Source organism: Phalaenopsis equestris, unplaced genomic scaffold (assembly GCF_001263595.1).
Source record: "Phalaenopsis equestris unplaced genomic scaffold, ASM126359v1 Scaffold000002, whole genome shotgun sequence".
In the NCBI taxonomy this organism is placed as follows: domain Eukaryota; kingdom Viridiplantae; phylum Streptophyta; class Magnoliopsida; order Asparagales; family Orchidaceae; genus Phalaenopsis; species Phalaenopsis equestris.
Window position 1 is genome coordinate 36,575,091 of NW_018164444.1, and position 24,883 is coordinate 36,599,973.

Consider the following 24,883-nt stretch of genomic DNA (forward strand, 5'->3'; position numbering starts at 1 on the left):
TCAACCCAAAATGCATAAAGGTAGATGGGCATCATGAAATAGAGCGTGAGTAGTTTCAATAAGGTGTCTATGTTTACGTTCCACCACCCCATTTTGTTTTAGGGTATGTAGGCAATAAAATTGTTGAATCGCTCCATTTGAAGTGAGTTAGTCATGCAAGGCACGGTCATTGTATTCACCCCCACCATCAGTACGGAGGATTTTGACTTTTGTGTTAAATTGTGTTTGAAGCATTGTTATTTGGTGCTGAATTTTAAGTGTAGCTTCAAATTTTGTAATCAAAGGATATATCTAACATAAATGAGATTCATCTTCAACAAAAGAAATATAGTATTGATAACCATAAGTAGAGGTAATTGGGGAGGTGTCCCGTACATCTGAATGAAGAAGTTTAAACTTCTTGTATCTATGCGGAAACTAGAACCAAATGACTTCTTGCGTGACTTTGTAAGTAGACAGGTATTACATTTAGTTAAAGAAGGAAAAATATGCAAATGTTGTGTTTTGGAGATGGTGTCGATGATGACTGGGTGTGGATGTCCCAATAGTTTGTGCCAAAGATCAGAAGTAGCTGATTTTTGGAGAGTGACAGAAAGAGCTAGGATGAAGTAAAGCCCATGGGAGCTTGGGCCTTGGAATAGAACTCGATTAGTTTGTGGAATAATGATAGAAAAACTAGAGGGGTTAAAGAGACAATGAATTTGTTATCTTAGATTAATTTATGGATTGAAAGGAGGCTATTAAATAAGGAAGTTGAGTAGCATATATGTTGTACTTGAAGCTGGTGTGGAGTGAGAAGGAGGCTGTCACCCTTCTGATGAATAGGAATTGATTGATCGTTGCTCATGAATATTAAATTTGTTAGTTTTTTTTTTTTTTTTTGAAGCCGGATTTATAGAATTCGGAGAAATTGAAGCTTGTGAGAAGAGGTAAATCCTATTAAATTGTTATTTATTTATTTTTATTTTGTTAAAATTTACTTACTAATATATCAAATAATTTTTAAAATTTAATCCTTCAAGGTTTCATTATTCCAAATTTAGCCAATTTATTAAATTCAAATTAAACCCTACTGCCACCAAAGAGCCATGAACTTCAGAAATCGAAGAAAGACACTGAATTTTCTTAATTTCGAATCAGCCCCTCCTCCTTCGGTACCGTTACGAAAACATGTCCGCTGAGAAAATTTCCAGTTAACACCACCAACCGGTCTCCCCGCTCCCCACTAATACCCCCCGCTGCTTCCCCGCCAACTCCGCTCTCGCTGCTCTCTCTGGACTGCACTCATCCCTCTACGCTGCTGTTTTCCCCTCTCTGCTCCATTACTCAGCTGACTTAACACGCTGTCTCTCTCTCTATCAACTATAACTCAATATCCAGGCGGCGTAAATCGTAATGGTGGCCGTCGTAGCTGTCCCAGGATGCGGCGAAGAGCAAGCATTTCCCAGAACCCCATCATCCCTCCCTCCATCAGAGCGCGGCTTCTCGAGGTGTCTCCCATCATCCCTGCTCTCTTCTTCCAAATCCAACTCTTCCTCTTCTTCTTTGTCCTCTTCCTCCTCATCCACTCCCCAACGCTTTCGTTCTCCGCTTCATAACCCGACTTCCCAAACCCCATCGACGTTGTCCAAAAAACGTTCCCAATCCGTGGATCGACTGCAGACGTCTACAAGAAGCCTGTCCGTCTCCTTCCAGGGCGAATCCTTCGTATTCCAGACCAGCAAGTCCAAACCCACACCGAGAAAACCCATCTCAGAGTCCCGGAAACCCATTGTGGCTTTTACTGGGGTTGACAACTCCCAGCCAAATGAGAAGCAGAGGCCCCGGTATCCGACGGCGAGGGCAAGGGAGGCGAATTCATTGACGAGGAGTTTGAATTGTTCCGTTGATAGAGATAATCCCATATTGCTGACGGTTCGATTGCTTCTTGATGAGGCTAATTTCAACATTGGCGATCCATCTCAGTCGTCGGATTCTGATAGTTTGTCATATGAGAGCAATGCGAAAGTGCGGGCCAAGCCCCGTGGTATCTGTGTTCCTGCTAGGTTTATGCAGGAGAATGGTTGTCCTCTCCCTCATGTCGAAACCACTCAGAAGCTGATTAGTGGAAAGCAGCAGCCATTAGCTAATACTCAACTGCCATCTCCCAAAATTATTTCTCCTGCTCCATATGGACCCAAGTTTTGTCTCCCGAGACAGGACGGGGCTTCACGGACTAGAAGAAATATCATGGAGAATTACTCCAATGGTCATGTAGGCAATGCTCCTTCCATTATAAGCTTTGCTTCTGAAGTGAGGAGGACAAAGAAAGGTGAAAGCCGGATTGAAAATGCCCATATGTTGCGACTATTTCATAATCGGTATTTGCAATGGCGTTATATCAATGCCCGTGCTGAAAATGCATTTTCAACACATCTGGTAAATGCCAAGGTAAGGAAAGATGTTGAGCTTGTGGATTTGATACATATATTGATTTCTATTGTTATCTTCATATCTGCGAACTGTCAAATGGAATTTTGGTCGTAGAACATGTCAAAAAGTCCCCTTTTTTCATTGGAAATCTGATTTGCTCTTGATACACCATCAACAAATTTTCATAATTCTGCATGAATCTCGAGTCACAACACGAATGTAGGGGCAATTTTTTAGCAAAAAAAAGTTTAAACTTCAATTAAAATTTAAACTAGTCCTGAATAGACCTCGAAATTGGGTGGGTGGCTCGACGGGCTCGCCATTAGCCTGCTTGGAATGGGCAGACTTGGCCATGAAAAAATTAAAATTTTGTGGGCTCAGCGCAGCCTGAGCCCGCTTTGACTTAGTCAAAGCCCAAGTAAACCCGACCCATGCCAAGCTCAACCTACCAAATGACCAAGTCTCATAGGTGTAGCTCGCGATTGCAAGCTTTTGAGCAGGTTAATTCTTTTTTCTTAAAATTGCTTTTTAATACTTCGGCAAGAATTTGAAAATTGATGTAACATATTTAACTACATAGTTTTCTTCTAAGAGTAGCATTCTTTCAATCCTTTTATGATATCAGGGATTAAATTAACACGTTTAAGGTTGTAGAGCCTTCTTTGGAAAGCAGTGTTCATGTATTTAGACACAACATTGGAGGTTTTTGTTTTGTCCAATTAGCATAAAGTAGGATCTATTACATATATAGCACTAAAAAACATTGCTACATACAAAACTTTCACGTACTTGCATCTATGTTTCGAATTCCGACCAAAATATCAAAATGATAGTATATAACATATGAAAAATCACTTCTTTTGAGGCTTGTAGGCGGCCCGTGGGCTTGCCCTATCTGCCTGTGATGTTGCGGCAACCTTTAGAATAACCACTGCTAATTAGAAATTATGTAAGTTTGATCAGCATAAAAAAGGTAGAAATTAACATTATATTTCAAATTAAAATATCATACCTTGAACTCCATAAAAGATATATTTTGAGTCGCAATCGGGATCTAGTTCCATGAGAGATATGATTGATCATACTTGCTCCAGATGATCTTCGTGGTCCGCATCACGGGCGGCTTGGAGGGCTAGAACCTGTAATTAAAACATTAATTACATTATACAATCGAATAAAAATTGAAATTACTTTAATGTAAAAAAGAAAGTTGACTTACGAGTCACCCTTCGACACAATATAGACTCTATCGGCGGTGTCAGCCATCTCAAGTGCTGGATTCGAAGTGCATGGTTCATCGGATGAGCAATCTGGGTGTAAATATGGTGCAAGTGTGGGAGGTGGTGCCAATGAGGAAGCTGGTGCGGGAGGAGGGGCAACAGGAGTGGTGATCTGAGTGACTGCATGAGTATTGTACGTGTCAGCGCTGGTGACAACCTTCTTCAACCTCCAATATGTGTTCCCCCAAGTCCCCTAAACGCGAGGACTCTTTGGAGGCTGAGCGCCTGTCATCTGCAATGGGAAAAAAAATAGAATTAGTAAACATGTTTAGTATGTAATATAAGACAAAAGTAAAACCAGAACAGAGTAGAATGCTAACATGAAACATGTCATGACTATGCATAAAATCAAGAAAATCAAATAGGATAACTTTAGTTTAAGAACCGAAAGTAAAAACAAGAAGGTGCAGAAACTAATCATCTAAGTATACATATCATTTTTTAGTCTGTTTTATTCGAAGATCTATATTTTGAACAGTTTAAAATTTCTTCGTCAATCTCATCATCATTTTCATCCATATCTAGAGAGATTTTTTTATGAAGCCCTGTGATATCCTCTAGGAGCAACTCGTCTTTGATTGAGCTAAGTTGATCATGAAAATCAAACATAACTGACACTTGGTGAATAAGTTCGATAATATTTTACATCTCAACAGTTTTTCGTGGTTTTTTATTTTATTCAGAAATCAGCACGGTTGAGTCATTTTAAAAACAAAAAGATATTAGTTCACATTACAATAAAAGACATAGCTTTTAAAGGGATACATCCACTTGTATTGCATTGGACCCCCCCAATATAACCTCATAACATATATGTATGGGTAGATATTTTATTGAGTCAAAAAAATCGGGAGAAAATATCCTTTCGAGCTTGCATATAATTAACTAAGTACTCGCGTCAAGACCTCTTAGAGAATTAATATTTAAAGTCGTGCGTACAATACCTTGAAAAATTTACTAATTTCGATCAATATATCAAGTACTGGCTTTGACAGACATTGAATGTAATAGGTAACCAACACTACATTAAAATATGACAATTGTGGCTCTTCATACCAAATATTTTTCCCATCCTCATATCAATACATTGGCTAACGTTAAAAATACAACCACTCGGAAACTTCAAAGAATGCAACCACTCAAAAATTTTATTTTGTTAATCCAATGTGAGACAATATGTAGCTTTGAGCTTTATTATTTTACCTGCAATTGTCTCTTGCAGTTCTAACTCACTCCTATTGCAATACTCCCTTAGATTAAATCTTGCTTTGACATTGTCTTTTAATTTTTTCTTGATATCGAGAACAATATTAAATATATTATCAAAAAAATTCTTCTCAATATGCATAACATCCAAATTATGTCTAATCAGATTGGTCCTTCAATATGGAAGATTGCAAAAATTACTCTACTTCATCCAGTTATATGTGACGCCGAAATCTGGAAGACGACTTGAGGCTAGTTCCAGTCTTTCAATGCTCTTTGGCAATTTATTAATCATCTGCAATATATCGCTTTCACCTATCTTTGGGGGTGGACTTGATTTTTCAACTCTATTTCTGAAAAATAAGTTTTTATTTCTTCATAATGGGGGATCAAGTGCTAAGAACCTTCAATCACAATCAAACCAGGAATTTTTTCTTCCGCGCTTCAAAGTGAATATTGGACATGTCCATACAGTAGGTACAAACCAATTTCCTTGTTGTGGTCCTACTAGATGGCATCCCATAAGCTGGAAATTCACTGATCATTGACATAAGAGCAGCTATAAGATGAAAATTTGTTTTGTTGCAATATCACAAGTCAACACACCGGTTTCCCACAAAACCTATAGCTCATCTATAAGAGGTTGTAAGTGCACTTCAATTTTACCCTTTGGGCTATGTGGACCTGGTATGATATTAAAGATGAGAAAGACGCAGTCATACACATATAAAGGGGCAAATTATATGGTGTGATAATAATTGTCCAATATGAATAGAGTGTTACAGCGTGACTGTAAAATATGAATTCATCTGAACATAAGACAAGCTTAACGTTGTGTAGTTTTGCTGTAAAATCAGGATAACTGCGATCAAAGTGTTTCCAAACTTCACCAGTTGAAGGATGAGTCATTGTATTAGCACCAAGATATCCAATAGAGAAGGGACCCAACCAAAGATGGAGGTAGAACCGGGTGACCAAGGACCCATGCAAGTGAAATGTCAAACCCAACTCATATGCCCAGAGACGATCGACAAGCTCCACAAGTGGTGTATAACGATTGTCAACGACTCCTAGGGAGTTTCAACACTCGACAACAACAGGCTGGCAAAACAATCGCCATTGGCCATAAGATGACTTGCCACCCGACAGTGACAAGCTCCGTGAGGGTTGTACGACGATCATCTTTGGCTTATGAGGTGACTCGCCACCCGACAGCGACAAACTCTGTGGGGTGTACGACGATCGTTTTCAACCCATAAGATCACTTGTCACTCGGCATTGACAAGCTTTACGAGGGGTGTGCGACGATCGTCTTCGGCCCATGACATGGCTTGCCACCTAACGGCGATAAGCTTCACAAGAGGTGTATGACGATCATCTTCGGCCCACAAGTTACTTATATTTTTTTCTCGTATGTGTAGGCGAGGAGAAAAATTACTAAAAATACATAATATAAGAAATGAAGATAGTAAATAAAGGGTCAATCATTAAGATATAGTCTAAGAAGAGACACATCAAAATGAAGGAAAAAAATACAAAATGAGTATTGTACATATGTTATACTATCTTCTAAGACGCTGCCTAGGTCGTATCGCTCCACTGTCAAGTGTGTAGTAATCAAACAATCGTCGTGGCCACTGTTGCAGGTGTTACTGCTGCTGTTGGCCGTATAAATGCTCATGGTCATTCTTCCGTACACATGGCTGGTCCAAGCGATATGAAGCAAACCATCTCTCATCGGATATAAAATATGCTTAAGCCCCCCATAACTGTTGATCCTGTAAAGGTAATGTCGCATGAGGCATCCAAAAATGCTACTGTGATGGGACGCTACCTGATGTTGCCCAAGTAGGACCTACTCCATGATATGAGACCATAGTGTCATCGTGTGAAGAATAAATCTGGTAAACATAAGGTGGTGGAATGGTGTAAGCCAAGCAGGATGGCCCGAGGTCATCGTTTGTCAGTGGTAGAGGTGGTGGATCATCCGCATCCTCATCTTTGCTCTCATCTCATATGGACATATCGTCTCATTTGGCTATAGAGCACCTCCATGTCATTTATCGCCTTTTGTCTTGGAGTCTCATCACCAGAGACCCAATAAGGTGATAGAATTCTCTGTTTTCATAATATAATTACACTACTAAAATAAATTAATGCTTTTAATAAATATTATAAAATTGCATTAAAATAATTTAGTACATACCAGGGCTCGCTGCACTATAGACCTAGGGTAATATGTGTCAGAAGTATCCATTGGGGCTCTAAGTAAGTGCAATGTAGACCATGACCGGTACCAGTTCATATAGACTTTAACTACTCAACGATGATCCAGTCCTTCAGAATGTTGTGCCACAACATATGCTTCTCTACTATCCCAGATCACGACATATCGTCAGTGGTAAGTGGCCTGGTCTACACCACTCTTCCCCCCTTCCATCAACTCTTTGAAATCCAGACTCTATCGGCTGAACATCATTACTCGGAACCGTCCAAACTGACGAGTAACTCTCTTTGAGAGGAGCCACCCTATACGCTACTGACAAATCAATGGAACTTGAGCGTCCCAAAAATGTGATCCTGAGGTGCATATGTCAGCAACAAGATGAAGGATCTCATCACTATATGGTTGTCATGTAACCTACAATGTGTAGAAAAAATGAAATTATTATTGAAAATATTAGTTCATAAGTATAATGATGATGTGTAATAAAAGAAAATTAGAATACCTGAGGAAGAAGAAGTTCATCAAACTCATCACGGTACACCCATTTGTGGCTTAAGTAATTGCTCTCGTACATATGACTTATTCCGCCTACAAAATTAAAAAAGATTAGTGTAGTTAATTGAATGCAAATGAAAGTACTATTAAAGTTCTACGTAAAAATTTTTACCTGAAACCCACTCTACTCCCATCTATCCTTGTTGAGTAAGAAACTCGTAGTGGGGGTCTGCCAATGTGGAATCTCTCCTAGCACCAAACTTGAAGGAGATGTAGACACCCTACCATGTTCATCCGAGTAGGCTTTGTAGCCCATCCTAGTTCTCTATACAAATTTTCCAATATTGTTGATCCAATAGAGTACAGAGAAAAATAGATAAATCCTCCATCACTGGTAAATACTGTAAGTGTATCTCCCACACAAACGTATCAGGAATCAGGAAGCAACCAAGGATGGATAATATGTTTGCGCAAACATGTCTCCAAAAATTAATATCGTCTAAATCCTCATAAGAATGTCTGCTAAATGTCCATGTTAGCCATTGTAGGGGTACACAATTATGTACTCTAGCCTGTTCCATTCTGAATCTCATCTTAACATCTAGAACTTCTGGTCGGTGGTAGACAACGTCTGGATTAGGATGAGTGCCTAGTAAATCATCATAGTAATCTAGCCATCAGGCCATCTTTTTCCCTTGCCAATAACTCTCCGGCCTATCAGTGCAGGGCCATCAACTTTAATGCCTATAATCATAGAGAAATTCTGCAAAGTGACTGTCATCTCCTCATCAGGCAAGTGAAACGTGTTGTTCTCCGTAGACCAACTCTACAAGCGTCGTAAGTAGATGGTGATCTAATCTAATATACTGAAGGTATCTCATGCAGTCCAAACCAATCTCTGTCAAAGCTGTAATATAGCGTGGACATGAAATTTGCCACTCTCTCGTTATAAGTAAACGCGAACTCATCTCAAGAATAGTGTCCCACATAATAAATTTAACAAAATTATTAAGATTAAACATAAATAATTACATAAAGTGAATTAAATTTTAAGATTAATCAAATAATACATCATCAAGGTGCGCTGATCTATGTGTCACACGAAGTGCAGCAATGTCAGGGTGCATCTCATGAGTTGTTGGCCCAATCTCAGGTTGTGAAGTATTGCCTTGAGACTGTGACGCTCCACCTCTATGTCCCCGTCCATGCCTATCGTCTGCCATAGTGTTTGAATGTAGAAGATACGATTGTCAATTAAAATTTATAACAAATGCAATTGTATTATTCAACTCATCTTATCGGATGTTTTTTGGGTTGGATGGGCTAGTAGATTTATTGTAGTTTGCAATAACATATTCTGTGTCCCAAAGAATCACGTTCATCCATCGTATTTATATAGCATTTTGTGCATGTTTTTCCAATTTTTTGTTTGAAGGTTGGGGGTTCTAACTCAATAATTCCAAATGGTGGATCAAAATCAGGCCACGATGCTCGTTCAGATATAACATGAAACTCAAATACATATGTATAATTGAATGACTTAACAATATAATAATTAGAGAAATACGATAGACGATCCACACTTCTATGACCTGAAGTAGCTATAACATGTGATCAAGGCATATGATAAGTTGCTGGTCGATCACAACTACAGTATGTAAGTCGACCCGAAAGGAGTGACAACTGAAATCGAAAACCTCGTTTTTATGAAAGTTAATACGAGTTGGTTTAGAAAAGCTTTTGGCCTCAACTTCATATTTTTGAACATTATTGTTTACTCTAGTGGCAATAATCGACCCATTTGCTGCTTCGAGATCCAGTACAATGCTATATCTTTTGAGAAATAATGATATGATGCTATAGTAGATAGAGCAAACCAATGCTTAAATAGGAAGTCATCTTGCTCAATGAAGGACACCATTGAAATATTATGATGCGTTAGTTGTCATCACTCCATATCTTTGTCCACCATCTTGAGAAAGTGTCCACCTAGTAACATCTCTAGAAATTAACCAATCATATGCCTCTTGTTTTATGTTATAAATATCCACCATATGCTGGTTAAATAATCTAATGCCATCCGTGTTTCCTGCCCAATAAATCTTCTAAAACACATCTCTGGGTCAGCTATACCCATATGTATGATTGCTTTTTTTTTTAAGTTTTCTTTGAGGTGCCTCAAACAAAATTTATGAGCTGCCCATGAAGAAATATCTTTTCATCGACGAACAATCCCAGCATGTCGATGTTATGTTATGCAATGGTCTGGTCGTGACCCAACTATCGGCAGAAGCCCAAATACATTCCTTAGAAACCATATCCAAGATTTGTTGCACTCCGATTCGACAACCGCGAATGCCAAGGGAAAAAAAAGCCATTATTGGCATTAACACCAATAACACTCAGTAAATTTCCTCGATATTTGCCTAGCAAGAATGTGCCTTCGAGATTCAATACTAGCCTACAACAACTCTAACCCTCTAAAGATGGCCCAAAGGCCCAAAATAGGTTTTCAAAGAGTATTGTGCTATCAGACTGAATCTTGTAAATTAGTCTTGACATTGTATTGCAGATAGCTGTCATTAATTTATGCGTTGAGTAGAATGACTCCTTCCAACTACCAAATATAGATTTGATGGCCTTTCGTCTCGCATCCCAAGCCTTCATATAAGATATTCAAATGTTGAATTTTACTTCCATTTGAGCTATAATCTCTCAGGGCTTCAAGTCAAATTGATGTCTAATGATAGACATAATATAATGACAAATGAATTGGAAGAGTATTGTCAGTGTCCACCAGTTGGAATCATATGTGTACATACGTGATGGCCAGTAATAGTTTATATCTTCCTTGCTCCCAAAAATCTCTTGCTCATTGCTGCATGCAAATGCCAATGACAAGGTCTAGAAGGATGATCATGGTAAAGACACATAATACTTAACCAAGATGTTGTAGAATTTTTTATTCTATACTCAATGTTGTTGACTATACACCAACCATTGATTGCACAATGTAAGTCTTTCTTGGTTTCAAAAATCATGTCCTCATATAACACATTTGGAATCTGCCCCTCAGATGTTATGTTTATGTCACATGTTGAGACATCATAACTGATATCCTCATTCCACTCCTCGGTCGTACGACATGCTCGAATATATTTATTGTTTGAAATCATAATATCCAATATGATGGCATTATTATAGAATGCATCCTCATCAAGTTGTGACCCATAATTTCATTTATTTCCATTGGTGCATCTACTCTAATATCAGAATCACTCTCCGTGTCATTGCTTGTGGCACTATCCATTGTCTCATATCCTTTTCTTTCATGACTAATGTGAATACTATTCAGTGCTCTATCATCAATGTGTATAGTTGGATGATGACTCAGTTCAACACTTGAGTGTCCAGCAGGACTGAGAAGTTTATAAATTTTATCTCAAGAATAATTAAAATATGCCGAATAATACACATATTTTATGAGTGGAGTGAATATAAAATACCTATATGCCTGATAATTCATCAGATATGTTGTCGAGAAGTCAACATAGCCACGAGGCGCACTTTGAGAAGTACCAACTTCAGTTGCAGGTGACAATTGGATGTTGCTTTGTGTAACACTATTGTAACTCTCAATTTTGCATAAAGTGCCAAATTTTGTTGCACGGTCGCATGTGACACATTTTGTCACATCGTCGTCCTCAATTGGGGTTGCAATAAACTCTTGACCCATAGGAAACCCACATATCAAGGATACAATGTGTTTGATGGTCACACTTCAGAGTACGAATCACTTTACGACATAGTTGCACGAAGGTTGACTACATTAGGACATGAAGATGCCGATTACCTCTGACATAATTGGGCTTGAAGTTGTCAGATGAAACTATTGACTCATGTTTTCTATTCAACATATGTATACACAACTCAGTCAATAGATTTGTCTACTTTGATAAACTATATCTTCAGTCTATGAAAGCCTTTTATCACACATAAGTATAGAGTTGGCAATGGATATTATGATTTTCAAGCATACGAGTTGGTAATAGCCAAAAAAATATATCTTGTGTTAGGAGGGACAAAATTACTCAATTATCTAAAGCATAAAAGTACGTATAAAACATTACAAATTATTTAGGGGGTAAAAAAGTATAACGAGGGTTGGGATTTTGTAATTATTTTATTTTTTAAAGGTATGTTTGAAACAGTTTTTTAAGTGTAATTAATTCAAACATATTAATTGAGGGTTATATAGATAATTCAAGTATAATTATTCTCTAAAAATTTGTAATTAAGATAACTGTTTAATGAAAAAACAAAAGTTAAGATAATTTGTAATCGTGCTAATTATTAAAACATAAGGGAAAAATTAATTATGTTCATATGATTCTACTAAATATATATATTTGCAATATGTCATTTAACTAGAGATTATTAAACTCAAAGTCTCAAGGTTTTATTCTGCTCTAATTGCATATTGTTCTTTTATGTGCTTTTTAATCATAATAATTTGTTATCATATTTATTTCAATATTTTTAAATTCCTTAAAAAATATAAAAATTTGTTTCCTTTTATCTGCCTCGTAGAAGCTTACATGGCAGAAAAAAATATAAACAACTCCTTCATAAGAAGAAATTATGTCCATTAAAATTTTGATTGGATAATCTATAAATTTTACCACAAACGATCATGCAAAATTCAAGTTTTGGTCGAGGTTTAGGTATTTATTCACTTCAAAATAATTTATTTAATTACTACTTAGTTGTGCTTAGTTAATGAATTTTTCTTCTTAAAAAAAAAAAATACATTTCACACAATTTTTTTGCACTTACATATCTTCGCCTAGATTTTGATATTTACATTCATAACACTTTCATATAATTTAGACCGGGCAAAATTTTTTTATTTTAATAAAGAATTAAATATCACATAACGTGGATTTCATTTTTAAAAAGTTACTTATAATAAAAAGTTTTTGGTGTGATGTAAAAAATTTGAGTATTATATATATCTAAATATAAAAGTTTTGGTGTTAGATAGTAAATGTAAAAGAAGTATGCAATATGTATGCAAAATGGTTAAGTTTGAAAAAATGTTTACTTTGATAAAGGTTAAATCCAATTAAACCTCTTTAAAGTGTTTGACGACAAGAGAAACAACAATTCACTTATCCTCATTTAAATCTTTTAAATCCACTTAATAATTGGATTTAATAAATCCAGCATTTACGTCAAAACAAATAAAATTTCAGATTTAGAAAACGACGGGATTTAACTTTGGCAGATTTATGTTAAATGTTAACGTAGATTCATGTACCAAACACCCCCTCAGTTAGAATTTGTAACTGGCCTCCATAAAATTTATTTCTTTTCTTGTAATTTAAAATTTTTAAATATAATATTTTATTTTTATTTTCATTTGCTTAAATTAAGGAGGAAATCTTAAATAAATCTTTTTATTTAATTTCAAGTTTTTGAAATTCTTCTTAACTAAATTTTAATGAAAGCAAAACTAAAAAAATGATAAAATTCAGAACTTTAAAAATATAAAAAAGTTGTACAGGAAATCATAAGAAAAAAAAGACTTAAAAATAACAAAAATAAATATACATAAAAAAACTCACCTCTATAAAGTAAAATTGTATGCTCCAAAGAATTCCTCTATTTTTTTTTGTAATCCTATTCCTCATCCTATCACTATTTATGGGAGTTACAAATACAAATATAATCATCTTGACAACAATCATAATAGCTAACTCACAACCAACACCTCCTAATAATCAAACTTTTCTTATTTAGCGATAATGGTATAACTGTATTCTAAAAAAATCGTGGGCATCCTAAATGGCCAAGCCAATAAGAAGGATAAATAAATTTGATGTAGTAGTTATACAGTTATTTTTTAAGAAATAAAGTAATAAAAAAAATGTAAAAATTGTTGTATGTGCGAGAAAGAGAAATAAGTATGCTTGTGTTTAATATAGTAAAAATTGGTTGCCTGAGAAGGACAAAGCAACTTGCAACAAGTCAATTTTGTCGATTATTTAATATTTTTATTTTAAAAACTTTCATTTAATTAATTTAATTACTTATCACGTTGGTTTAAAAAAAATCCTCGTGCTATGAAACCTCCCAAAGATGACTTAAAAATGCACCCCAAAAGCAGTGACTTTTTTTGAAATTCTAAAGTTCTCTCCTTGCAGCATACCACTATGTCCTACATGGTCCACAGCTCGTGCAGCCCCGACTCCGACCACTATGATCTACGGATGTTACCATAGCTCGCCATTATTGGCTACTTAGTCAACGTGGTCTACAACTTATGTAGCTCCTAACTCTGGCCTCTATGACTTACAAATGTCATCACAATTCATGACTATGACCTACGTGGTAGCTAGTGTAGCTGTTGACTTTGGTCTTTATGACCTACGGATATTATCACAACTCACCCTATGACCCACATGACCAATTACGACCTATGTGCTCCACAACTCATGCAATTCCCAATTCTAGCATCTGTAGCCTACGGATGTCATCACAGCTCACCACTAGGGTCTACTTGACTCACAACTCGACAACTCTCAACTCTGGCCACTGTGGCCTACGAACGTCCTTATAGCTCACTACTACGGACTACATGGCCAATTACAATCTACGTGGTTCATAGCTCGTGCAACTCTCGACTCCGACCCCTACGACCTATGAACGTCATCACAACTCATCACTACAACCTACATGACCAACTACGACTTATGCGGCTCACAACTTCTGTAGCTTTCTACTACGGTTTCTGTAGCAAACTGACATTCCTGAAGCAACCATCAGCGACCCACAAAGTCAACTACTTTCACGGCTGTCAACTACGACCTATACGAAAGCTGACACTACAATCGTCTACAACATTCCCTACGGACTACTACCTCCATAACAATTGACTATGACCTTTGCATCCTGCTATCACCAGGAATTATATTCATTACAGTCAAACTACGACTATTATCGATGAACTACTGGCGTACATTTACAATAATCAACTTTATAACTCCATCTTCCCTAGATCAAAAGAAGAGTGAACTTGTATACTCATTATTGATAGTTGATTGTTTCAACTGGGCCAAGCCTCATGGTTATTTACCATTTCCATGGTTTTTCATATAAAAAGTTGAGGTGTCTACTCCAACTTGCTTCTCTTTAATTATCTGAGTATGTGAGAGTTTTCATGCAAAACTAAGACCATAATTTATTAATTGACCGCTGCGAACCTTTCTACATGCATCAGTTCGAAGTTTAAACTTAGGTGGAATTCTCTTTACAACCTTCACTATGTTTCAAAATGATTATCTGGTTGCTTTACCTTGTTGTCAGTTTGAGTCAGTTTTTTGACAGCCTTGCTTCCCAGCAGGCTATTGTAGTTCTGTTTGGTATAATTTTTCCCTTGTTTTTTAGAAATTTTTGTAATGAGAAATAAATTTTAAAATCAAATTTATTGGAACAGATAACTATAAGAAAGTAGTTGCCCAACTCTTTCACAAGGGGAAAAAAAATTATATCACCTATAAGAACTATCAAATAAACTGTTAATTCTATGTTCCTTACCGAGTTGTATTTCTTTTTGTCAAAGAAGCTCTCCAGTTGCATAATCTAAGGTCATCATGCTGGTTTATTTCAGAACAACTTATATGATGCATGCTTAGCCATCTCGGAGTTACATGACTTAGCCATGAATAAGCAAATTAAACTAGAAGAACTGATGCGAAACTTGAAGCTGGCTTCCTTGCTAAAGGGACAAGTAAGTATAGATATCCTAATTTTTAATTAATTATGTTTTTTTTTATTTTATTTTATTGAAGTTGCTCTCTTACGGTTATTGTGTTTGTATTTTTTTTAGTAATCTAATATGTCTTGCTTCTTTTTTAACATCACATTGCCTCCATGTTTTCTCTTCATATCTTCTTTCATTTTTCATCCAGTTAGTATGTCGAAAAATCAAAATTTTGAACATTAATTTATACCTATTCTCCACGTGTGCTAGAAAACATCAGTCTTTTAGATAGGTTGGATTCATGTAAACCTTAGTATATGGTTGTCCTAACTTGATATTTGATTAGTTGGTTGATATTTCGCTAACTTTTTTTTTTCTTTTTTGCTAAATTAAGTTTTCTCTTTGAGTCAGGGCAACTTGGTCTAACTACAATGTTAAATTGTATGAGTCAAATTGGGCAGTGTTGCCTCGAGATAGCCCAGAGCTAACTACAACGAGTGTAATGAGTCAATAAACTATGTGTGGCATACCCATTTTGGCCCATCCCATCCTATGTTGGGTAAATATCATGTTTTTACCAATTTAGAGGTAACTTCCTATGTGGTTACATATCTCTAGAGTGTTCCATCATGAATATTCTTAAACATGAATTCTCCTCAAAGCTACACTTGTTACACCAAAGGTGCATCCCATATTTAGGTATAAATTTTTAATTATTAGCTCAATAACTTTTCCTCCCTTTATAAAATGGGCTCTTTTTTTCTTATAAATTCTTACCAAATTTTGTTCCTTGTCTAAGCTTTTGCCCCAACCATCACTTTCTGTCTTCTTTGGACTGTTCACTTCAAATTCAGGGTTTCAAAAGGCCACCATTTTTCATTTGGTTTATTCCCAAACTACACATTATACTAAAAGAGGTTTAGTTTTGATGCCTTTTGTATTGATTCAACTCACACTATATGAGGTATTGTTCGTTTTGACCCAAGTTTTCTTACACTAGCTGTAACTTTCTTGGAGATTACCCATCCTATGAATGATCTATCATGAGCATGCAAATGTGAAGTTCTCAACAATGCTTCACCCGTTACACCGAAATGCACCCTGCATATTTTGATTGAACTCTTTACTTAGATCGCTCAATTATTATTACTCCATTTTCAATGTGGCATTTAATGCAATCTTATATTCCAATTATCCTAGAAGTCTGCCTTCTTAGAAACCTGCTAGGATTTTCTCTTTATTCAGGCTTCAATTTTGCAGATCTCACCTCAGCCCATTAAGATTGTCCTCCTCAAATTTAAGGTGTTCAAGAGGAGCGTACAGTCAAACATGATTTGGCTAATTGGATGATTTTATAGAAATTTGATAGCTTGTTTCAATCAAGCTTGATGGGTTGTCATACTCATGCCACTTGTGATACCTAATTTTTCACACAACTCAGAAGTGTACGTGTGGCTTTAAACTGATAAGATCATAGCCCCCTACTTTAAAAGGTATTCGTCTAAATTTCCCGACTAAGATGATCAGTTTCATCGCCTCAGCCAAAAGCCAACTTTTGGCCAATTGCCACCCTTTTTGAGAAGTTGTCATCCAATTGCCTTCTTCAGTCACCGATCAAGAAGTCGCCACCAATTGCTTCCTGGCCAACGTCCTTAACACTTGGTACTTTCTGATTACCTTCAATTAGGAACTATAGCCTTTTATCTTATTGCATTATGCCCAAATATTGCTCTCTTCGATTAGAAACCTTTCGGTCTTTACCTTTTGTATCTCCGCTTGGAGTCTTTTCTATTCATTGAGATACAAGAAAATTTCTTGCATCCTTGCTTATGATGAACAATATTATTTCTTCAACTGACCATTCTTATGTCAAACCCGATTTGATCAGCTTTGATGTGGCCAAGTAATCGTTAATTGAATTACTTATTTATTTATTTATTTATTTATTTAATTTTTTATCGTCGTTTACCATGAGTTCAGACGCTTATGTTAAGGGATGATCAATGTGTGATTCCAAGGTCTCCATGCTGTGCTTACTAGCCTACTCTGGGAACTTTAATGCTTGTCGACTAGCACTCAATATCTTGCCCAATAGAGCGTTTTTTTAGTCGGCCTCAAAATGGGCTTTTGACAAAATCCCTCTGAAAATTGTACAGGTTCATGTGAAGACATGCCTTATTAATAATGCTTGATGACTCGACTCAGTTTGTTCGATCTAAAATACATCTATTTGACCATAAACATCGTATAATTCTTTGAAAACCTAGAGCATAGAACATGTTTTTTCATAGGCATAAGGAGCCACGATGTAGAAATGATGAAAATGATTGTTTATCATTGTTAGGTATTTATATGCCACATCCCTTCTTCCTCTCTTTTTATTGGCCAATCAGAGATCAATCTCCTCACTCTATACCCTACTTCATCTAGCACTATATAAAGGGATCTCATTCACGATATTGTTGAAATTGAACCCTTGTATCCAAAAGAGGAGCCATCCTTCCCTTCCTCCCTCTTCTTTAGTCCCTCTCGTGTTGTTTTGTTTCCACAAAGAAAGGTGAATATTCTCTATATGATGTACATTTTGTATTGATGAAAATAAACTCAAGCACATACACAACTAAACACATAAATTCACCATTTTTCATATCATATTCATTAAAACTTCACAAAAATGTATACCTCTACTACTTTTCTTAGGACTAATAAGCTAATGGGATATTATTCTCTGCGCTTGTTATATGGGTATATAGGTAGCTCGTTCCTTTGGTATCTGGCAAATTAACCTGCAGTTTACACCTGTCCTATTTGCCAACAAATTATGGTTGTTAGTTATTATCCCTGTTATTATCCCTAGCAGAGCAGCCCCCCCACTTTAAAAAGTATTCGTCTAGATCAATTTAGAATAGCCCTTCGAACAAGCCTCTGACCAATAAGTCCTGACAATTTGGATGCTTTGCTATGTAATGAGGAGACAAAGCTGCTAGAACTGCCCAACTTTCCAACATATCAGATCCCACGCTTCCCTTAAATGCTGTTCGCGATTGATCAAGAGGTTGTTGACCCTTTTTACTTCTAGCAGAGGAGGTCGCACAACTCCAAAGTCCGCTGTAGAATGTCAAATATGTGGCAAATTCGGACACTCCGCGGTTTATTGTTGGCATCGAGGTAATTTTCAATACACTTCACCTACTCAATCACCTTAGGCACTATTTTAATGGATCTAAACAACAAAACGCCTATTGGTTACTTGATTTCGGAACTACAACGCACATAACTTCCGATTGTACTCAAATATCCAACAGTCAACCATATTATGGATCATATCAGGTTTTGCTTGGAAATGGTCAAGCGGTTCCCATAAGTAACACGGACAAAGGCATTCTATCAACTCCAACCCGTAAGCTCTATCTCTCTCAAATCTATCATGCTCCAAAATTATCTCATAAATTACTTTTGGTTCATCAAATAACTCGTGATAATCAATATTCTATCTTATTTGATGCTCATGGTTTTCAAATTAAGGATCTGAAGACCAACTCTATGATACTTCAAGGTCGTAGAAGTAAAGGCCTCTTCTCCATTATCTTGCCATCCTCAACTCATTCTGCTATGATTGCCGCCACCTCCTTGTCCATCAATCGGCATCGTCGTCTCGACCATCCGTCGACATGACTCTACTCCAACTTTTGTCGTTTCTTCCTAAAGTTCCAAATTTTTTTGTTGTTTCTCCATGTAATTCGTGTTTAGGAGCTAAGAGTCATCGTTTATCTTTTTCTTTGTCCACTAATTGTTGTTCTACTACGTTGGATCTTATAGATTCTGATGTATGGGGTCTGTCCCCCGTTATTTCAAATCAAATTTTTAAATATTATGCTTTGTTTATTGATGATATGTCTCATTTTTGTTGGGTTTATCCAATGAGATATAAATTTTATGCACCTTCTTGTTTTCTTAAGTTTAAAACACTTGTCAAAAAGCAACTCAACAATCACATCAAAGTTTTACGCTCCGATGGGAGAGGTGAATATTATAACACTGTATTTCTAGATATTCTTTCTCAATATAATATTATTCATCAATATTCATGTCCATATACACCCGAATAAAATGGTGTGGCGGAACAAAAATACTGACATATTCTAAAAACCATGTGCGTCTTATTTCTTGATACAAATATATCTCAAAATCTTTGGGCAGACACTCTTCTTACAACTGCCTATTTAATTAACCGTCTCCCGTCTCCTACCACTAATAATATCTCTCCCTATTTTCTTCTCCATAAGAAAAATTCCAACTACAAGTTCTTTAGAACCTTTGGATCTTTGTGCTATCCATGATTGCAACCACAATCCTCCAACAAGTTTGTCTCGTTAACTCTATGTGTTTTTCTTAGATATTCTCCAAACTTTAAATGCTACAAGTGTTATAATCCTACCACTGGTAAAATCACTATATCTCATCATGTTATATTTTACGAGAATGTGTTTCCATTTCAAACTAGCTTTCACTCTTTGAATTCTCCAGCCCTACATGCTCCACCATCTCAACCTCTCCTTCTTGCTCCCTCATCCACCAATTCAAAATCTGCTCCTATCGTCTCTCCAAATCAACCAACTATCGCCCCAAATCAACATCCTCCACCTTCTCAATTGTGCCAACTCCACCTGATGTCCTTCCAAACTCGCTAGCTTCAAGTTTGCCAATTTCCAATCTGCTAGATCCAAACTCGGCTGCTCCAAATAAGCATGTTTAACATATCCCTACAGCCGAACCACCTCACGCTCTAATTTTGTCCACCCCTTCTCATCCCATGGTCACTCATGCCAAAACAGGGAACCCTAAACCGAAGCATATTTTTGATTTACAACACAAAATTATTACAAAATCAGATCCTACATGTTATACAAGTGCGACCACAGACCATAATTGGACACTTGAAATGTCTTAAGCATTCCAAGCCTTTCAAACAGAAGGCACTTGGATATTAGTGCCTCTACCTACAAACCAAACGGTACTCGACTTCAAATGGATATATCACACTAAATATGATTCATATGGTCATATTGCTCATTATAAAGCTCGCATTGTGGCTCATGGAAATAATCAGGAATATGGTATCAATTATGTTGAAACGTTCTGTCCCATGGCAATTCGAGTTCTTATGGTGGCTACTTATCACAATTGGCCAATCACTCAAATGGATGCCTCAAATGCTTTTCTTCATGGCTCTCATCAAGAAAAAGTTTATATGAATCAACCCATGTGTTTCATTGATACGCAATACCCACATTACGTTTGCTTGCTACAAAAAATATATTTATGGTTTAAAACAGTCACCAAGGCAATGGTTTGCTACTATTTCTGATCAACTCAAGTTACTTGGTTGTTCTCAAAGGCAAGCGGATCCATCATTACTTATATACATTCATGATGAAATTCAAATGTATATTCTTATCCATGTCGACAACATTATACTAACCGGTAACAACACCTTGGCAATATCTAAATTGATATCAAATCTTCATCATAGGTTCAATATACTGGTATTGGGACACCTTTCCTTCATGGCATTCAATCTACTATCAAAAAATTATGGAATACATTTGAATCAACACAAATATGCCTTAGAGATACTCAGTCGAGCTGGTTTGAAGGATTGCAAGCCGATTCAAAATCCAACTACTATCAAATATTCATCTACAACATCATCTACTCTTTATCGGGAGTTGGATCCCTTCAGTATCTCACAATTACAAGGCCGGACATTTCTTTTGTTGTTAATCTTCTCTTCGAAGGTATGCATGATCCAAAAAACTCTTCATAAACAATAGCTTGAACGAGTCCTGAGATATATTGAGGCAACCTCTCACCATGGTCCTCCAATTTATCGGGATAATCTTCAACTTCATGCATATTTTGACTCCGATTGGGTTGGGGACTCATCCGATAGAAAGTTTACGACAGGTGCTTGTATATTTTTAGGATCAACTCCAATATCTTGGATTGTCAAGAAATAGACTTCAACTCATTCTTCTACTGAAGCGGAGTACCGTGTGTTAGCAACTGTTATTGCCGATCTTATATGGATTCAAAGACTTTGCTGAGTTTGGTATACCTATAAACAATCAAACTACGTTATGATGCAATGAGCCTCCTCACTTCATCAAAGATTGATCTGACTCCCGATCCTCTTGATGCCTCATGCAAAAAATTAGTTGGGCAGTGTCACACCTTGCCCATTAAACATGTTAACAAGAGGCCAACCTCCTAAATTATAGCAGAGCCTTTTAAAATAGATTGATGATGATCCAATAAGTTAGCTCGATTGATTCAATGGGTTACATACTCATTGGTCAATTTACCCAACATAGCAGAGCTTCTAGCTTGCCTTATCTTACAAGGTTCATCAACAAGAGTCATCAATGCAAATGTGTGGATCCTAAGGATATGTGGGTCTCCTCCATCCATTGATTGCGAGCCAACCTCCTAATGGTTATGTCTATGGACTAGATGTAAAGTGAAATACCTTAACAACAATCAAGGTAATGAAAAACTAATCAAGGCTCTAAATAGCCATCCCAATAACATATTCAACCCACCTTTCATATGAAAATCTTGGTGCCCTTATTTTTGGTTTTGGAAGTTCACAATAATTTTTATGACACTTTTTTTGAACCAATATGAGTATACACATGACCTGATGACGAACTTAATTAATTTTTTCACATCTCTATTACAGAAATGCAAATGAGAAATATTCCTTGTTATGAAGAATAGCTTTTCTATTGTTAGAATAAAAATATTAGCACTTCTTCTATCATAAAGGAATTGAAGAACTCTTGTTGTAACATTTGAAGTTCTTTTTCTTTTCTTTCTTGGATGATACCCCACTTATCTCTGTTACTCTTTCTCTTACTTTCTTCTCCTTATTGTTTCCATTATGGGATGCCTCAACATAATACAATCATCTTTTTATATATTATGCTTAAGACATGATAGATCGAAAGCTTGGATTTAATGCAACTTAAATTTGATAGCCACGATCTTGTAAAATCTAGTGTGATTGAATTAATTATGTTAGCAATAATCTTTGAATATCAATTGTGAGTTATGTAGCCATCATTTGAAATTCTAAATTGGCTTGTGTAGCCATCACTTGAAAAATCAAAGCATAAATGAATCTTAAGTTGGGAGCCACTAGTTTTGAAAAATCAAGGCCAAATTTATCCAAGATCATTAATAAAATAAGATTTACTTCACTTGATGTTTGAATTTTAAAAATATCAGCGCAACGATCATCTCTGATCATTTTATGTGCAACACTTTATTTCATCAGTCATTTGCAACCTTTGGTGGCTTTTTGGTTTCTTACATTTATATATCTTTGCTTTATTTGAGATTTGTGTGTGTTGTATTGTGTGAGTTGGACTTTCTTTTAGGCACTCTCATACAACATTTCTATATTTTTTCTGCTTTAATATATCAACCCTTCGGCTTTTTCTATATATATATAAATATATATATGTTGATCTCGCTTTCGGTCGACGTGCAATTTTCCCCTCCTTAGTAGCCTAGGATCTAGCCGTAGGATCTTTCTGTCGACTAGTCTCAGAAAATTAGTGAGGGAGCCCTCCCCGTTAGCAATTCTGAACTTTTTTTCGCTCAACTTGACGTTTCATATAGTAGTTTTGACCGCTATTGCTTAGCAGGTAAGGCTACTCTGAAGGAACTCAGGGAGTATTCCTATAGGACTGTTGGTCTTAGGATTTACTGTGCTCGTTGATTTGGCGCTGCCGTCCTTTGCGCCATCCTGTTTTATTGAACTCATACCGGAATTTTGATAAAATTCGGACCGCGACGCTTTTTTGACCCGATCGACGACGAGGTTGCCCGGACGACTCTGGATGACGCTGATGCGTCCGGAACATCGATTTTGTCTAGGGGAGACATTCGTTCCACTGCGACAACGCGTTTGGGGAAGGATATATAATTGAGGTATAATTATAATAATAAATGATATTTATTATTATTATTATTATTATTGTTTATTAAAACCTAAATCTATCTACTCCCCTCCCCACCGCTTTTCTCGAACCCATGGGCCTCAGCCCTAGCTCTGTTCGTTCGCTCGCCTGACCCGCGTCCTTCATGTGCCGTTGGACCTTCACTCCCGTGCTCGCCTCTTGCACGCGAGACAATCTTGCAGACGACCCATCCCCTTATTATTGCAAAGGATCCTATCCTCTGCGAAGATCGTATCCTCTGCTCTCGACCCTCCTTGCCGCAGAGCGTGGACTTTGCGAGGATCGTATCCTCTGCGCTCGATCCTTCTGCCGTATCTTCTTAATCATTCTTCTTCTTCTCTGGTATATATTAAAGCTCGGTTTTGTAGCCCTGGGGGGTATGCCGAAAATCTCTGAGGGAGGAAACTCTGTTATTTTCTTTTCTCACTTCTTTAATTTTCTGGTGCTAGATTTGGTTTCCTCTTGCTGTTGGAGGAGGTGTTGAAGTTGGGGAGTGCCTTTAAAGTTCATGTGTTACTTTCTTTTGCTTCAAGGAGGTACCTTTTCCCCTTTTGTGTCTTGCCCTGTTTTCGATTTTGCCCTGCCGAGCGTCTGTTAGCTCGGTGCAATGGGTGATACAACATGCTTACTTAGTTGGCATTTATATTTTTGAATACATGATACTCGAGCATCTAGGAATAGAAGTGCAAGCATACTTTAAGGGCTAGATTTGATTACCTGTTTAGAAGGATAGAAGTATAGCATGTTATCGGCTTTTCACTTTTCCCTACTTGCTTAAAATGGTAAAACTATGACACATTTCTATTACTATGAATAAGAAAGTTGAAACATGGCTTTGAGACGATGCTAGCTCTTTTTTTTTTTTGTTCAAAAGCAACTTGGAATAATTGAAAATGTAGCTTTGAGCTGATGTCGGCTCCTATTGCAAGCATGTTGGGATATTTATTATGAGGCTTTTCATCTATTATTACTTAGCATGAGATATTGGAGAGTTTATTTGGCCTTTCATGCATGTTTGGGGGCTCGGCTTTTGTTTCTTATGGCTCTTCCTTGCTTGAAATACATGTTGTGGGAGGATTTATTTAATTTGACAAGTCTTGTGACTTGTTTTGGTGGTTGGGTTTAGCACCTCACGAGGCATCACTTTGTTTAAACTTCTATTGGAAGTTGTTTTATGCTTGGAATATTTAAGTTGGGGACCTAAATATACTCTCTATATTGTTGCTTTTGTTTAAGACATCTATTGGCTCTATATCTTGATGTTTCAAAAGACATGTGAACTACTCTTTGGTTCTAAATGGGTCGGTTTCACCTTGAAGTAACTGAAACTTTAATTTCTGTTAAAGCTTGAGTTTCTATATATGCTTGGGCTCTGTTTTAGCTTTGAGTGGCTCGGTTTCTGGCCTCCATTGGGACTCGGTCTTACCTGCTCTAGCTCTTGACTCTTGCTTGATTATGAGGCTTATTTTTG

General features: G+C 36.7%; 1 protein-coding gene across 1 annotated transcript in view; it reads left to right on the top strand.

Annotated features, from left to right (window-relative positions):
• Positions 1 to 1,108: 1,108 nt before the first annotated feature.
• Positions 1,109 to 24,883, top strand: part of LOC110033229 (QWRF motif-containing protein 2-like) — a 36,882-nt gene continuing 13,107 nt past the window's right edge. Inside the window, exons 1-2 of the mRNA XM_020737149.1 lie at positions 1,109 to 2,430; positions 15,293 to 15,412. Coding sequence (XP_020592808.1) covers positions 1,396 to 2,430; positions 15,293 to 15,412 — 1,155 coding nt within the window. The 5' untranslated portion in view covers positions 1,109 to 1,395. The remainder of the gene's footprint in view (positions 2,431 to 15,292; positions 15,413 to 24,883) is intronic.